Source organism: Pelobates fuscus, chromosome 1, assembly GCF_036172605.1.
Source record: "Pelobates fuscus isolate aPelFus1 chromosome 1, aPelFus1.pri, whole genome shotgun sequence".
NCBI lineage: Eukaryota > Metazoa > Chordata > Amphibia > Anura > Pelobatidae > Pelobates > Pelobates fuscus.
Window position 1 is genome coordinate 460,745,824 of NC_086317.1, and position 16,686 is coordinate 460,762,509.

Here is a 16,686-nt window from a genome sequence, read left to right on the forward strand (position 1 = left end):
GTTTTCTGGACATAGGAGTCACTTAACACAAAGATACAAAGCTCAGCAACATAAATTTTAATTTTAGGAGTTCTCTCTCCTTGAAAATAACTTGACATTTCTACCAAGATATTGTACCATGTCAAAAGACATGCCTCATCGCAAGCACATTCCGTACACATAATTATGAATACACTGTGCTCTAATGTGCATTGGTAAATTCCAACATCAGCAAATATTCCCAAGGTCCCACCATCTCCTCCCAACCCCCACCTCCCTCCCCCCCCCCATAAAATTTGTAAAAAAAAAAATTGTGTATTCACTTAAAAAATATTTAATAGTACATATTGCATAGAAATAAAACGTGACATTTCATATATACATCAGCATTCTACATTCCCCTGGAACCAGTGAAAGACCTTGATCGTGGTCCAAGAGTATCACTTCAGAAGTGGTGAACCAAAATAGCTTGAAAAATACTGTGAATTATTGCACCAATGTCAAACAATACACTCATCTAAATGAGCTTGCCAGTGATTTACACATGTATCATACAGCAAACAGATTTATTTTCTGTTTTTCATGTTAAATAGCTGCTAGTTTCTTGAGTCACTTGCTCTGTAACTTCAACTGATGATATTCAAGAAACCTCCCTGAGAGTCTCGGCAGCAGCCTGCACGGTGAAGGTTGCAATTGAAATTTGCCTTTTTACTTCTTCCCAAGCTGTTCGCTGATCGTGCTTATTTTCAATGTCAAACAAAGCATCGTAGATTCCAGGAAATGATTCCCCTGCATACTTGTTATGGCTACTTGGAGCAAAAATGATATGCCTAAAAAATAGAAGGGTAATAGGAGTTAAAAAAGAAAAAGAAAAATAGTAGTTGTACATATTCAAATCTTGTTTCAAATGTGTATATATTGTATTACACGCTAAAAGTTGCTATCTAGCAGAGTTTAAAATTCAGACATTTTATTCAAGAATTACAATCCTCACTATGTGCCATTTCAGCTCATTTAATGAGATTACACAAATGAATCTTTGGTGGTAAATTGTAATTAACACCAATAGGCAATCTCTCTCTACTTGTCCTTTCCCAGCAGGGGTTTCTTTATCAATCACCCAGTTCACATGAATTGACCAGTTATGAATAATAAAAGCGGAACTGTCCGTTCACTAAAAGTGACAGTTCCTCACTCGTTCACTTCTTTAAATTCGACTGAAGTATTTAATACGGTGTAAGTACTGCATAGATAAGTGTGTTTTTATACTTCACATGCCCTGGGAAATGTCATTTAGTTCTCAGATGCACAGTTAAATTAATTTACATGGTATGCCTTGAGAACCAGGCATTAGATATAAATGAAACCAATCCCAATTGTAAGGCATATAGTGTGGATTTGTACGTGGTTTTTCGACACACATATAGTGGATCACAATTGATGGTCTGTGCCATCTATCCACTCATGATTTATGGCACATGCTCGGTTTGTGACAGGAGAACCACGCATAAAATTAGCTTTAAAAAAAAAAAAAAAAAAATGTGTTCTACTGAAAATCTCAACCACCTCCTTCCTCTCCTGTTGGTAAATATGGAGTTGGTAGCAAGTAGCACTAAATATTTTATGTTCAGTGATATATAAAATATTTTCCTCTAATTAGGATTTAAAGATTGGGCGGGTAACAGCAATGGCCAAGTAAAAAATTAGGTAATTGGATTTTTTTTCTTTTTTTAAAAACGAAGACATAGTTAATATATTATTATTATGTAGATGTGCCTAAAACTTTTCTCTTCATATGTTTACTTTAAATATGAAGCCCAATCTCGTGTAGTAAATAAATTTAATTCCATCAAATACTTGAGACAGCCGCCCGCCAGGGGGGTCCATCAGGTGGCCCCCCCATGACAGGGAGACAGCCACCTGCCTCACTGAAGCCCCACTGGATCCCAGGGACAGGTCCACACCAGGTCTCCAGGTAGGGAGGCTGCGTGGACAATTGTAAATATTACAAATATAAATAATTTGTGTTTGAGTGTCTGAGTGTGTGAGTCTGAGCATCTGTGTGTGTGAGTGTGTCTGTGTGGGTCTGAGTGTGTGTGGGTCTGAGTCTGTGAGTGTATCTGAGTGTGTGAGTGTGTGTGTGTGAGTGTGTCTGTGTGAATGTGTATGTGTGTGAGTGTGTGAATGTGTGTGTGTGTGCATGTGTGTGTGAGTTCATGTGTGTGTGAGTGCATGTGTGTGTGAGTGCATGTGTGTGTGAGTGCATGTGTGTGTGAGTGCATGTGTGTGTGAGTGCATGTGTGTGTCTCTGTGTGGAGTGTATGTGAATGAGTATGTGTTCCTTCGGTCACTGTAGATGCTTCCAAATCTGCTGCTTGGCCTAAATAATGCCATCTGGATTTTCACTTCATACATTTCAAAGTTCAGTGAATAACCTGTGAGGAATCTGCAGCTCTCATTAAATTTGATTTATGTGTATGTGATGTTTATTTTGCATAGATGCATTTCTACTAATGTATGTATGTTGTATCCATGTCTGTGTATATATTATGAACATATTTTTAAAAGTATGCCTGCAATATAGATATATCACTATAATGTACATCAATATACAAATGTATAATACACTCAGAAAAACGATTTAACTTCCTGACGCTCACTGACATACAGTTTCACTTACCCATACAAACACACATACAGGTACACATACTGACACAAATTAAATGACGCACAAACACATTCACATACACTCATTGATACACTCTGGGACATGCCTTCCAGCTGAAGTGGTAGAGGTTAACAAAGTGAGGGAGTTTAAGCATGCGTGGGATAGGCATAAGGCTATCCTAACTATAATATAAGGCCAGGGACTAATGAAAGTATTTAGAAAATTGGGCAGACTAGATGGGCCGAATGGTTCTTATCAGCCATCACATTCTATGTGTGTCTGTATGTGTGTGTCTGTGAGTGTATGTGTGCCTGTGAGTGTATGTGCACGCATTTGTATATGCATAGGAGTGTATAATTTTTTTTATTTTTTGGGGGGCGGGGTGGATATTGGGTAAGTTCCCACACTTTTTCCCCCAGGACTTGACCCCTGAGCGTACCTATCGTCAAACACAAACTGTGACGGTGTAACCCTTATTCATACAAGAATCCTGTACCAATACCACACTCACGATATTGTAGAAAATAAAGTATGTCAAAAAGGGCAGGGGATGATACAGGTGTTCTACGTTAAAATTATCATTTGCACATATGCTTTGCTCTGGATCTGTTTCCTGGTGCCAGTTACGGTTTTCAGGTAAGTCGTTTCAGTGAACTATCTTAAAATATTAGCAGTTTGGTTGTGTGTTTTTATCACAAAACATATACAACCTTTTTGAGTTCACAACTTCCCATTGCTGATCAAACATCTAAAGATGAAGTTAATGTGTATTAATTAACTTATCAAATGGACATAATTGTTAGCAAATGAACCTTCCCATTTAATGCATTACATAAACAAAATATTGCAAAAAATGAAAAAAATCTAAAAATATTAACATAGTCAGCATGTGTCTGCAATTTCACTGCTCAATTATCTGATGTTTAGGAGTTATTTTATTTTTATTTCTGTGTCTCTAGGCACACATCTCAAAGCCTCCAATACTTCCTAAGAAGTAGGGGGGGTTCTGATTTTCTTCTTGTTTAACTTATCTGAAGCATAGATCTATTAATTTCCTTTTAATTCCAGTATAATGCATTGCTCCCTGCCAGCAGCTTCCTGTGTTAGATAACAGAAGCAGCCAAGAAAATGTAATTGGGAAGGGAATTTTGAAAAAGTTAAATTCATATTTTTAACTGCATTGTTCAAATGAATAAAAACACTAATTTTGGAATCTAGGCATTCCATTCCTTTTAACTTTCAAATTAATTAAAGGAACACTCCAAGCACCATAACCACTACATCTCACATCGTCTATGAGACTGAGTGCATCAACTGAGTGCTCCCATTCAATGAGCACATCCCTGCACCACTGGGCATATCTCTTGAAATGTTCCTTTACTTTTGCACAGTTGTCAGGAGCAGGAAGTGGCTCCACCAATTAGGAGTTTTGCTCTGGTATAGAAGTATTCCTTTAAGCCTGACATAGAACTATAAAACACAATTTATAGTTCACTTACAAGCAGGAATAATATCCAACAACTCCTGATACATTCTCTGTGAAATGCATTTGTGCTTACCTGTAAAATGGCCTCCCAGGTAATCCTAATGGATCAATGAAAGCGCGTTCCGCAAACATCAACTGGTCATTCAATATGCGTACAGCTAGAGGACTGCAAGCGAGAAACGGAATTAGAACCCTTGGTTTTAAAAGATTCTCTACTAATTGAAAACACAAATAAAAAAAATCAGCAGTTTCCTGATACTTCTGTATTCATCCACTAGAGAAATAAATCACATCAAACAATATCTATAATGGAAATAAAAAATAAAACAAAATAAAAACAACTTTTGAAATTCCATCTTACTCAGATCTACCTGTTTTTTGTTTTTTTTTATAAAGTTGAAAAACCACCACAATAGGGTTAATAAAGAGCCCTGGCCAGAATCAAGAGAGATTCAGTATTCAAATTAGCTATGTTAACTATGGCAGGCACCATGGACATACAGCGATCCTTCAACATCTGCCGCTTCATACATTACTGTCCTAAGCTCAACATGAATGAAGTCTAGAAATTCTAGAAGAAATTGAGACGGACTCTGGGCCTAAACATCACATACTTTTTCACGCAAATATTGCGTAATCATTCACTCAATTTGGCCCTCTACAAAGAATGTTTATATATTCAAGCAAATTTTCAGTAGGACATCTAAAATACCTAGGATTTAGCAACTACATAAAACCCCCACCACAGATGTAATACTTACTCGTTGTAATCAACCTTGTCAAGTCTTTGATGGAGCCCATTAGCAGCAGCGGTAAAGTTTTTAATGGCCGAATAGAGTGGGTCTGTATAAGATGAAAAAAATGAAGCACATATTATTTAATCTCAAACAAACCAAGAAATCAGTAAGAGTGTATGGTAATATCTTATCAAACCATCTGTTGTGGGCTCTCACATATTTCTTGGTTTAGTTGAGATTACACTGTATTTTGTGTGGAGCGACCCAGCACTGGGTAATTGTAGGAGCACTATTTTGCTCCAAATTTGCACCAGGTTTGCACTTTTTTTACACTTGTTACACGCATGATTTAAAGCTACTTTATACAGCATGCAGAGTAGATATTTACAAATCAATTTTATGATTGCCATTTATATAGCGCCAACAGATTCCGTAGTGCTTTACAATATTATGAGAGGGGGGGATTTAACTATAAATGAGACAATTACAAAAACTTAAAGGAACGAAAGGTTGATGAGGACCCTGCTCAAACGAGCTTACAGTCTATAGCAGGTGGGGTGTAAAACACAATAGGACAGGAGGTAGCAATCAAATAAGGTGGTGGAGTGAAGCAGAGCTGGAGGAGAGAGTAGAGTGCTGCCCTTTAGGAGAGAGCAAAAGACAGGTATGTGAGGTAGAGGTTACTCTGGGAGGCCATAAGCTTTCCTGAAGAGATGGGTTTTAAGACACTTCTTAAACGATTGAAGACTAGGGGAAAGTCTTATGGTGGTAGGCAGGCTATTCCAAAGAAAAGGAGCCGCCCGCGAGAAGTCCTGCAAGCGTGAGTTGGCCGTACGTGTGCGAGCAGCAGACAGAAAAAGGTCATGGGCAGGAAGGAGAGATCGAGAATGGGCATACCTATGGATCAGTGAAGTGATATACGAGAAGCTAGAATTGTTCAGTGCTTTGTAGGTATGGATTAGTACTTTGAATTGACTCCTATAGGATACAGTAAGCCTGACAGAAGGGTGAGGCATGAGAGGAGCGACTGGAGCATTCATTACAGACTGTAGTGGGCAATACGGCTTCTGGGAAGACCACTTAGGAGAGTGTTACAATCTATGCAAGAGATTTCTAGAGCATGAACAAGCTCCATAGCAGCATCTTGCTTAAGAAAGGGGTGGATGCGGGCTATGTTTTTAAGATTTAATCTACAGGATTTAGTAACATACTGGATGTGAGGCTCAAAGGTGAGGCCTGAATCAAGTGTAACACCAAGACAGCATGCTTGCAAGGTTGGGCTGATGTGGATACCACTAACTTGAATGGAGAGCGAAAGAGGAGGATCAGTATAAGGAGGAAGAAAGAGAAGGAGCTCAGTTTTAACGACCTTGAGTTTCAAAAAGCGGGAGGACATCCAGTCAGAGATGGAAGAAAGGCAAGCGTGGCGACGTTACAGGATAGCAGGGGAGAGGTCCGGTGAGGAGAGGTATATCTGGGTGTCATCGGCGTGCAGTTGGTAGTGGAATCCAAATGAGGAAATATGTTTGTCAAGAGAGGCAGTATAGAGATAAAATAGAAGGGGACCAAGGACAGAGACTTGGTGGACTCCAACCGAGACAGGACGAAGGGAGGAAGTATCATTAGAAACTGAGTGTTATTAGGTATGGGTTGCTGGTTACAGCGAGAATGCGATTAGTGTACTGGTGGGTGATTCATCAACGTATACTAACTTTTCGCACTTCAAAAATCAATAACCTATATTGCATTGGTAGTAAGTGATTACCAATTAGCTGGATGTAAAATTAAACACAGATCAAACTAAAATAAATTATTTGTTTAACATGCATTAGATGTGCAGCATGTGACTCACTGTGCCAAATATATAAACCAATAATATCCAGCATTTAGGAAAATTTTGATATATATTTTAAAGGTAGATTTGATCTACTGTAGTGTAGGGGTGAAGAGTTTTGATGAATTTGGGGTTTCTGGTTTTTGTGGGGGGTTTTATTTTGAAATTTGGTCTAAAGTACTAATAGTAGTCACCAGTGAAACCAGCAGGCACATTGAATTGGTGACTGCTCCCCTTTACATTTTTGCAGCACATGGATACATTGCACTCATTGTATTAAGACTGGAGTTCCCGAGAACTAGATTTCAAGAGGCCAAGAAATTGAGCACTTTTTATACATTAAATCAGAACTACGTTCAGTCTGTAAATGGATAAACATATACTATTACCAGGGGAAATTATCCATCATCCCCTCATTTATCACTAATGAGAGCTGGGAAAGTTTTGAAATGCTAGCTAAGCTCCCTCTGCAAAAAAAGTAAATGCAAAAAAAAAAAGAAGCACCCCCCACCCCCACCCCCACCCAAAAAAAATCTATGTTTTCAGATAGGAACCCATAACTGGATGACCCATAATATTAACATTTAGTATTTTCTGAATGTGCATGCCAGTTATGTTACAGAAAGAGTCCATATCTTGCATGTCTACATATTTACCAAATGATACACCGAATTCATCCATTTCATGATCATTCTTCTTGGCCAGTTTATAAATACTGTCTGCATAATTCTTCAGCTCTTCCCCGTAGTCCTGGACATTAAATGGTAAAACCATGGAGTCCGCAAGCTCATAAACCAGCGATCCTCTCATCTGAGCAACAGCCAGTTGTTTTTTGAATGTGGGGTCGTAAAACTGGTCAACAAGCTCAAAGGTTTCATAAACAGTGTGATATACGGGATAATTACTGTATTTGTCAGTTTTCTAAATAAAAAGGAAAAAAGAAATGCCAGGTGATGACCAGATTAGGGGTGCACCATATTGCCATGCATGTATTCAAAATGTTAGTTTTGTTTAGAGGACATTTGAAAATAGAATGTGCTTGAAAACACTAGATTCCACGGTAATGTCCAAATAGGAGTTGTAGCAAAATGCAGAAAAAAAAATTAATAATAAATTTGATGGTATGTGTAGCATTAATTACAAACATTGTTAAATTCCAAAATATTAGTAGAGCTGTGCTATCATATTGATATTGATCTTGATATTCAATTTATTGATGTGATAAGTAAACAAGATCGTCTGCTATTAAAAGCCAGATTTGAACCCTCAGCCCTACTGGAACATCAATAATCGCAAGGAAAGGGTTGGGAATTAAAGTTGGATGACAGAATTAATAACAGAAGGTGAGTTGTGTGTGTACTTTATGGTGTGCATAGACAAATTAGATATAAAGATGCATTATATAATAAAATAGACAGGCAGATAGACATACATTTCTAAAATAGGTAATAGATTTATTGCAGAATACAAAATCACATTTCGGACACATTTCTGTTATGATCTTTTGGAACCCACTTTAAACACATTTTACTTCATTTTAATAGCGATACATGAACTGAGACAGAGAGACAATCTAAATAGGGAGTCACTCACAAATAAACCTGGAAAAATAACTGGTGAATAAAAAAAAGAAAAAAAAAAGAAGAAAAAAAGACTCACAGGACTACAATATTAAATAGGGCATTAAATGTCCTGTAGTGATTATGGTGCATTGAGTATTATTTTATTACTACAACTTTACCTATTTTACAAAAAGTCTTGTAGAAAATAACGGAAATGTTGGTGTTATATTGATGAAATACTGTTAAAATGTTTGTGAATGTTCAGAGAAAAGATGTGTTTTGCATCATGTGTAATACGACTTCTATATAAATAGCCCACAAAGCTCATCTATTTAATAACTTTAATAATTCTCCTTTATTATATATCTCACTTGACTGCTCTTGTAGTCTGATGAACTAATCTTTAACGAGCTATATGAGATTTACATTGCCTTCTACAATTTGCAGAATATTGAATATTCTACTCATTCATTCAATTACTGGGCAGCAGATGTTTGCTATTGTCAATTTAGCTTCAGTTCCCCAAATCACAGAACTATGTTAGGTCTATTAAGAGAAGGAGACCTGCAGCACTTCAACTGTTCATGGACTGTTGATCCCACAATCCACAGCCAATTGGCCATGACTGCACAGATCTGGTCTATGGTCCCCCAACATTTATCATCATCCTTACCCTATTTTTGGTATAGCGGACTCGTCCTGATGCAATCCCCAGTCGTTGGAAGTATGCTTCAAAATCACTTCCGGATCCGAGTTTATTTATCCTGTTTGAAAAACCATGTAGTTAATAATGAATTTAGGGTGTCCAAAACCATAAACGCTGGAGCCTAAAATGCCTCTAATTCAGCACTACTCCCTAAAAGGTGTGCTGCAGGGTTTCTGTTCTGACACATCACTATCTGGAGAAGAGCTGAATTAAATGTGTCAACAGCAAACAGCAAGGGATGCCTGAGAGTGGACCTCCCATAAATCTTAATATTTGGGCAGCAATGTAACATACATGTGCTGGCCTGATTCAAAGGACCTGTATGCCAAAGAAGGATTGTATTATGGAAAAATAATGTAATCAAGACGTTTTGTAGCCATTCAGATATATCAATATATATCTAGCATCAGAAGATTCCACAGCGCTGTACAATATACACTTATCAGCGACAACAATAAAACCACTGACAGGTGAAGTGAATAACATTGATTATATCGTTACAATGACACCTGTCAAGGGGAGGCATAATTGAACAGTCAGTTCTTGATTTTCATGTGTTGGAAGCGGGAAAAATGGGCAAGTGAAAAGGTCATCATCTGAGTGACTTTGACAGGGGCCAAATACTGATGGTTAAATGTCTGGGTCAGAGCATCTCCAAGACAGCAAGTCTTGTTGGGTGTTCACGGTATTGGTTATTACCTACCACAAGTAGTGAAAGGAAAGACAGCAAGTGAACCAGCATCAGGGTTTTGGGCTCCTGAGGCTCATTGATGCCGGTGGGGATCGAAGGCCAGCCCCTCCTGATCTGATCACACTGAAGTGCTACTGTGGCTCAAATTGCTGAAAAACGTAATGCTGGCCATGATAGAAAGGTGTCAGACCACACAGTGCATCACAGTTTGCTGCATATGGGGCTGCGTAGCTGCAGATTGGTCAGAGTGCCCATGGGAACATGAACATCTGAACTGGACCGTGGGTCAATGATACAAGGTTGACTGGTCTGGTGAATCACATTTTCTTTTAAATCTGGTAGATGGCTGGGTGCATGTGCATCGTTTAGGTGGGGAAGAGATGGCAGCAGGATGCATTATGGGAAGAAGGCACTCTGGTATTGGCAGCGTTATGCTCTGGACAATGTTCTGCTGGAAAACATTGAGTCCTGGCATTCACATGGATATTACTTTGACATGTACCACCTACCTAGAGATAGTTGCAGACAATGTACAACCCTGCAGGGAAATAGTGTTCCCTGTCCTGTTCTTCAAAGCAATGCTGAACAATTCTCTGCAGAGTGTTCAAAGTGTTACCTTGGCCTCCAAGTTCCCCAGATCTCAATCCGCTTGAGCATCTGTGGGATATGCTGAAACCACAAATCAGATCCATTGAGGCCCCAACCTCGCAATGTGCAGAACTTAAAGGATCTGCTGCTAATGTCTTTGTGCCCGATACCACAGGACACGGTCAGAGGTCTTGTGGAGTCCATGCCTCGACACAGTAGAGCTATTTTGGCAGAATGAGGAGAACCTACACAAGATTAGGCAGGTGGTTTTAACGTTGTGACTGATCGGTGTATCGAGGTTACAGACAAATCGATCATGAAGATCAGGTGAGGCTTACTGTGTGACTGTTCCGCCTTCAAGTAAGACAGTATCTCTCATCTCCTAAAGTGCACACATTGTAGCCTGAAAAATATAATCTTGATATTGTCCTGTCCAAAAGGAAACAAGTATTTACCAAATAAATGATTAACAAGTGGCTACAGCAATAATTAAATCAAGACATAAAACATATATTATATCATTCACCTAAAATGATCTCAGGATTGAAGAAGCGAGTATCTGGTTTGAGATACCCTACTTTTTGGTCATGCTTCTCTTTGTTTTATTTCTGTTGCATTAATAATCTTTTGATTATGATTTCATTGTATTTTTATTTTGTTCACTTGTATATTGTAACTCAAATTTCACAGAGGCAATGTGTCAGTATGGTATATAGTGAAAGCAGGTACTTACCTTGGCAAATCTGGTTTGTCTATAGAAGGGTCTTTTTGAAGCCAGCTCTCATATAAAGACTTGTTTTTAAAGCCTTCGTCTGGGCTAGCAATCTGTAAAGGACAGCCATGGGTCAGTAAATTCATAAATATTGCTGAAATCATAAAAATCTGAAACCAACATAGTGAAATATGGGATTAGATCCAGTGCCAGTCTGGGTTATCATAACAGGAGGAGAAGGTGAGACTAGCTTTAACAAAACTCTTTTCAGACGGACTTATCATCCATCATTCCTTCTCTCAGAGGATTACTGCGATCACGTTAAACGCTTGGCTTATGGTGCTTTTGGCTTAACTTTTATTCTAAAATCAATTTTCTAATTGCAGGTGAAGCGTGCAACGTGAAGGTTTGAAAATACCACAACCAGTGCATGTTAAACGCAGGCAAAGGGGAACTGGGATGAGCAGTAACAAGGTGAACGGAGTTAGTGACTGCTCCGTAACAGATTTTGCTGAGAGACGAAAAAAGAAAAAAAAAAAAAAAAGCGCAAAAAGAAAAAAAGCAAATAGAAGAATTACAGTATATTCTCGACCCAGCTGCTTCCAGACCTAAACCCGCATGGGATCCTATTTTTTGTAACCACTTCCAATACAATCTGATCTTTTTTGACTGAGTAACCATGGCAGCGCGTGTGTGGAGAAAGAGATAAAGTGAAATCCCTTCACACTTTACCTCTCTGGATTCTGGACAGGACGGAACGTGACAAATTGAAAATAATGCCAAGATATAAAGGCTCCAGGCAGCTCGGGTTAGTGACCCAACACATTTAAATGACAAGAAAATTAATTTGCATCTACAAACTGAGAGTTTTATTTTTTTTACTGAAATATTAAAGTTGCATTAAGCACAACATCCATCACTCTTAAATCTTCAACTGCCAAGGCTTCTCGCAATATATGATCTGCAGCATTTAAAGTACATAAATTATAGTGCTAGAATTCTCTGCCAGTCTAATGAAATCTGGAGGGCCAAATTTGGGCAACCCCTGCGCTAAACAAAGGGAAAGTGAATCCAGTAGAAAAACAAAAAACATTATCTAGAGTTTTATTCTATTACTCTTTTTTTCCTTTTTCACATATTTAATGTCACGATAAAGGAATTCACATTGTCCGCTGTCAAGAAGGGGTTAAGATGCTTTGAGAGCATCACATATTTGCCAGTTTAGGGTCAAATTAACTATTTATGCATTGAGCATTTGGAATTTGGGAAATTCTGTTCATATATCATGAATTAACTAGCTGCCATGGTTCAGTAAATGAATAAATATCGCTAAGAAATGGCACGAACAATGAATAACACAGTGAATACAATTCTTTCATTTGTTTGAGATATCGGTACATTTAAGAATGATGGTCATGATTGATAGCAGCTGAGTTACACCATAAATTATTATAATAAATATCTGTAAATGCATTTTATAAGCAATTTATCAAAAAATACTGATTTATTCTTCCTCGGTGGAGATTATGTAACTGTTCTTAAAAAGCAACAAATCGTTGAAATATTCTACCAGCATTGGTTTGCCCAATACAATGGACGAGTCCCCAAAGATTTGGATAGACATACAGCTATCCTGATTTCTAGACAGGAACAGCTCTAAAAGTATTAAGATATTGTTCCTTATTTTGTGCTTAAGTAGTGAGGGTTTGGGGTCCTGATGTGTAAATAAATACTTTAAAACCTATTCGTAATGGTCTGTGTTGATTGTGTGAAATGTTACTCAATGCCCCTGTCGGTAGAACCGTTGTTGACATAAAAAGCATTTACACCATGCGTGCGCTCTGCCATGCACACTGACTACTGTCATCTTGTAGTTAGGGAGTTAATTGAACATCTGGCAGTCTAAAGGAACTTTTATATACCATTGTTATCTGTGTGTCTAATAGCAAGTGAGCACAGTACAAAAAGTGATATAATAATATGAAAATATAACATCTGTAGTTAAACGATTAATGGTGCAGCAAAATATTGCAATGTGTCTGGAATATCAGCAGTTCTTAAAGGGTTACTATACTGTATTCTTGACATTTTCAAATGTTAAGGTATAAGGAGTAGAGATAATTTTATTAAAGACACGGAGGCTCCTATTATGCATATCTCTTTCTTTATCACTCTCAGCAGCAAAGATAGAGAAATATAAATATATCAAAATGAAAGAAAAAACTGTATAGGCACACAGGCAACCAATCACATAACAGAGGAAGTGACTATAAAAGGCCTGTGTCTCCCACAATCCTCCTCTTTCTTTGCTGCTCTCAGACCAGTTAAGTACTCATTTGCTCAACACTAGGTCTAATCTTTAATTTATTGAATTTCTTTAATTGTATATCTTATATGTTTTGCTGTGCTGTTTGGGGCTTTTGCTTATCTTTGCCCTATCCTGTGCCTGGGTGGTGTGCCCCTGCCTGGTTTTCTCCCCTGCTGTCCGGTCAGGCTTTCCCCGCCGTTCTCCTACCTCTCATACTCCTCTCCTCTTATTGTGGGTGGCCATGTGTGTTGCGGTCGGGAAGGCACTCGCGAGCCTCCGCTCCTGTCAGCGGTGGCTCCCTGGGTGCAGACGGGTTGGAGCGCGTGGGTGCTGTGCACGCGAACCTCCCCTGCAGTTTTTTGCTGTATACGAGGTGCTCATGCCACTTGGATCGGGGATTGCCGCGATTTTACCGCGGGCTTACTGGGTCCCCTCTCCTCTTACCTGGCCGTCCTCCCCTTACCCTGTCAGCCTCTGGGGTTTTCTTTTTTCCTGGGCACACCACCATTCAGGTACTTTTGTTTGCTGTTTATATATATATATATATATATATATATATATATATATATATAGTCTAATTAACAGTTTTTTCCTCCTGTGGGTTACTCAACCCTGTCCTGATAGGTTCATACTTTAAATTTTTCTTATTGGGCATCAGCATACATGTTAAGATTTTAATTTAAAAGTTAACTTTCTTACCAGAGGGACCTGATCTTGCTGTATGTATCTGACTGTTTATTTTATTTATCTTAAATAAATTATATATTTTTCCTTTTAGATCTATATGTGTTACTGTCTGTGTTAAGTCTGTTTTTGTCGAGTAGACAATACATTTTCATTTTATATACTAACCCTTCTTGCTATGCAGGCTGAGGGTGATGGGCCTGGAGGCCGATTTAATGATTTTTTTTCCCAGGGGCAACAGAGCAGTCTGTGACCCCTGGGAGCTTTTGTCAGACCTTACTAGTCTCCAGCATGGCGTGGTCCATGCCATAAATATTTTTATCTCTACCCTGGGAGCGGAGTCGACTTTGCTTTCCCAGTTTTTTTGATGCAAGCTCCCTTAGTGCCCCCTGCGGCTACCCCTACTCTACTGGGTTTGGGACCCCCCTGCTGCCCCGCCTTGCCCGGGGCCCGTAAGGCTACGGCAAAGGCTTATCACCTCATATCCCACTCATTGATGCAGGTCCTGCCTGCTATGACGGACTCGCTGAGGCGGTCAAAGATGGCGCGCTCCCACCATGCATAAGAGCCCCTGGTCGGGCTAAAAAGACCAAACTGTGGATACGGGTTAGACCCCGTACTGAGAGGTCGGTTACCGACTGGAGTGAGGAGAAGGATTATGAGGTTATGGTAGGTGTTAGGGGTCCGACCCCTTCTGGGTAGTCCCCAGTTTTTCTTAATGAATCGGGCTGATAACCTCAATAGCTCTGGGCTTCTCCCTGGAGAATTTCAGGATTTATTTATGGATTCACTGGGTCCCCCACCCTCATTTTTTTCTGTACAAAGTATATGTTCTACTTGATTCCGCTACAGCGGGGAATCTGACAGGACGGCTGCATCGGGCTGCATGGGGCCGGGCGTAATGGGAGCCGCCCGTCTGGCCGTGATTTACGGAACTTGTTCCGAACACGCCAAAGCTCCTTCTTCACTATGCGGGATTTTCCACAAACTCTAGCCTCCACTCTCCTCCCCAGCAGGGGGGAGAATATATTTTAAGTCCCTACCACCCCGTGGTAACACGTCGGGCGGACGCCCTTCTGATGAATACCCATTGTTTCCCCTCCTCCTCAAGGACGGGTGGCGGACAGGTTTGGCCCAGTTTCTACTACGGATGCTGCCTTGACTATAGGCGCATGGTTTCTCCAAGCGGTGCGGGGCTACCGTCTAGAGTTTTTTCTATCTTAGCCTGTTCAGCATTTTTGGCCCCATTGCACTTGCCTGTCAGGGGGACCGGAATCGTGGTTCTCCACGGAGATCCGCGATCTGTTCGCCTTAGGGGCAATTCGAGAGTTGCCCTGTGGTTACCGAGCTTCAGGTCAGCCTAGTCTTGGTACCTAAACGGCAGGGAGGGGTTCGCTACCCGACCTCTCTGTTTTTCCTTTGGTACCAACACTTCCATTGATGGGCATCCACTGCCTCCGGGATCATCTCTAGGCATCAGATTAGATGGCCAATCTGAAATTGGAGGAATATCCTGTAGCGGTTACTATAAGCACGGAATACAGGGTTTTTTTCTCTGTTTTTGCCTGGCAAAGGAAACGTTCTAGTTTTTTCTAGGGCTACTGTTCGGTCTCTCATCGGCTTCTGGGTATCCCACCATGAGGTACAAGGGATACCTGTCTGAATATCTACCTAGACAACGTCCTGGTCATGTCCCTGTCCAGGTACCAGTTACGGTTGCATGTCAACTAACCGTTTACGGTGCTTCAGAGATGGAATTTATTATGAGCAGTTGGAAAGTCGGTTTTCTGTATCCCTCACAGACGGTGGAGTTTTCTTGGGTTTCACGATGGAATTCTATCAGGCTGTTTCTGTTCCTCCCTGGCTCCAAGATGAAAACCATGACCAAGGTAGTCATGTGGACTTTTAGAACAGAGGACCTGGTGATCAGGCATTTCGTGAGGGTACCAAACCTGCCTATGGCTTCCATCCGGACTACATCTCCAGGACCACCTCACTTTCGATCCCTTCAAGTCAGAAGGATTCCTATCTCTGTCCGGATCACTCTTATGAGGCAAGGCGGAATTTGGACGACAGGTCCAGAGACTAACTGATCCGATGGCTTGGCTCATAGGTAGACCTGGATCAGCGGGACCCTCTGTGAGCTGTGAATCTTTTTTCTTCAAGGGACGAGTGGTCCAAGTTTGAGAAGATGTTTCACATCAACTGTTTGTAACTCTTGGCGGGAACCTTTTGCTTTTTGCAGTGTTGCCCGGGTCGCGCTAATGACTGCGTTATGCTCTGAGTGGACTGTATGTCAGCGATGAGTTCCATCGACCAGCTACAGGGCATGAAATCGCACACGTGGCTATTTGTGGCATAAGGCTTCTGGAGACTTTGTCTTCACAGGGTCTCGGTGACAGCAGAACACGTTCCAGGCCTAGACATTTCTAGGGCCGCTTGGAATTCACGATTATTCAAGAGTTTCTGGAGACTGGCGCATATACGCTTCGGTGTTTTTCACGTTTTGCAACGGTTGTGGAAGCTGTTCGAAGTGGATCTGTTGGCATCTTGCCTTAACACCTGGTTGCCAAAGTTTTAGGGCTGGAAGGCGGTACCTATCGACTGTAGTGGTTGGCTCGTTCATTCAGGATTGACCGGATACTTGGATGTAGGCCTTCCCTCCGTTCAACTTGGTTGCTCGCAGGTTTTTGAAATTGGCCCGGCACTAGGTTGCGTTGGTGTTGATTGC

The 16,686-nt window shown here is 40.3% G+C and overlaps 1 protein-coding gene across 2 annotated transcripts in view; it reads right to left on the bottom strand.

Moving 5' to 3' along the window:
• Positions 1–297: 297 nt before the first annotated feature.
• NAALAD2 (N-acetylated alpha-linked acidic dipeptidase 2) overlaps positions 298–16,686 on the bottom strand; it is an 86,968-nt gene continuing 70,579 nt past the window's right edge. For both annotated transcript variants that reach the window (XM_063430808.1, XM_063430799.1), the window contains 6 exons: positions 10,985–11,076; positions 8,940–9,030; positions 7,361–7,625; positions 4,895–4,976; positions 4,207–4,299; positions 298–809 (listed from right to left, as the gene is read on the bottom strand). In XM_063430808.1, coding sequence (XP_063286878.1) covers positions 620–809; positions 4,207–4,299; positions 4,895–4,976; positions 7,361–7,625; positions 8,940–9,030; positions 10,985–11,076 — 813 coding nt within the window. In that variant the 3' untranslated portion in view covers positions 298–619. The remainder of the gene's footprint in view (positions 810–4,206; positions 4,300–4,894; positions 4,977–7,360; positions 7,626–8,939; positions 9,031–10,984; positions 11,077–16,686) is intronic.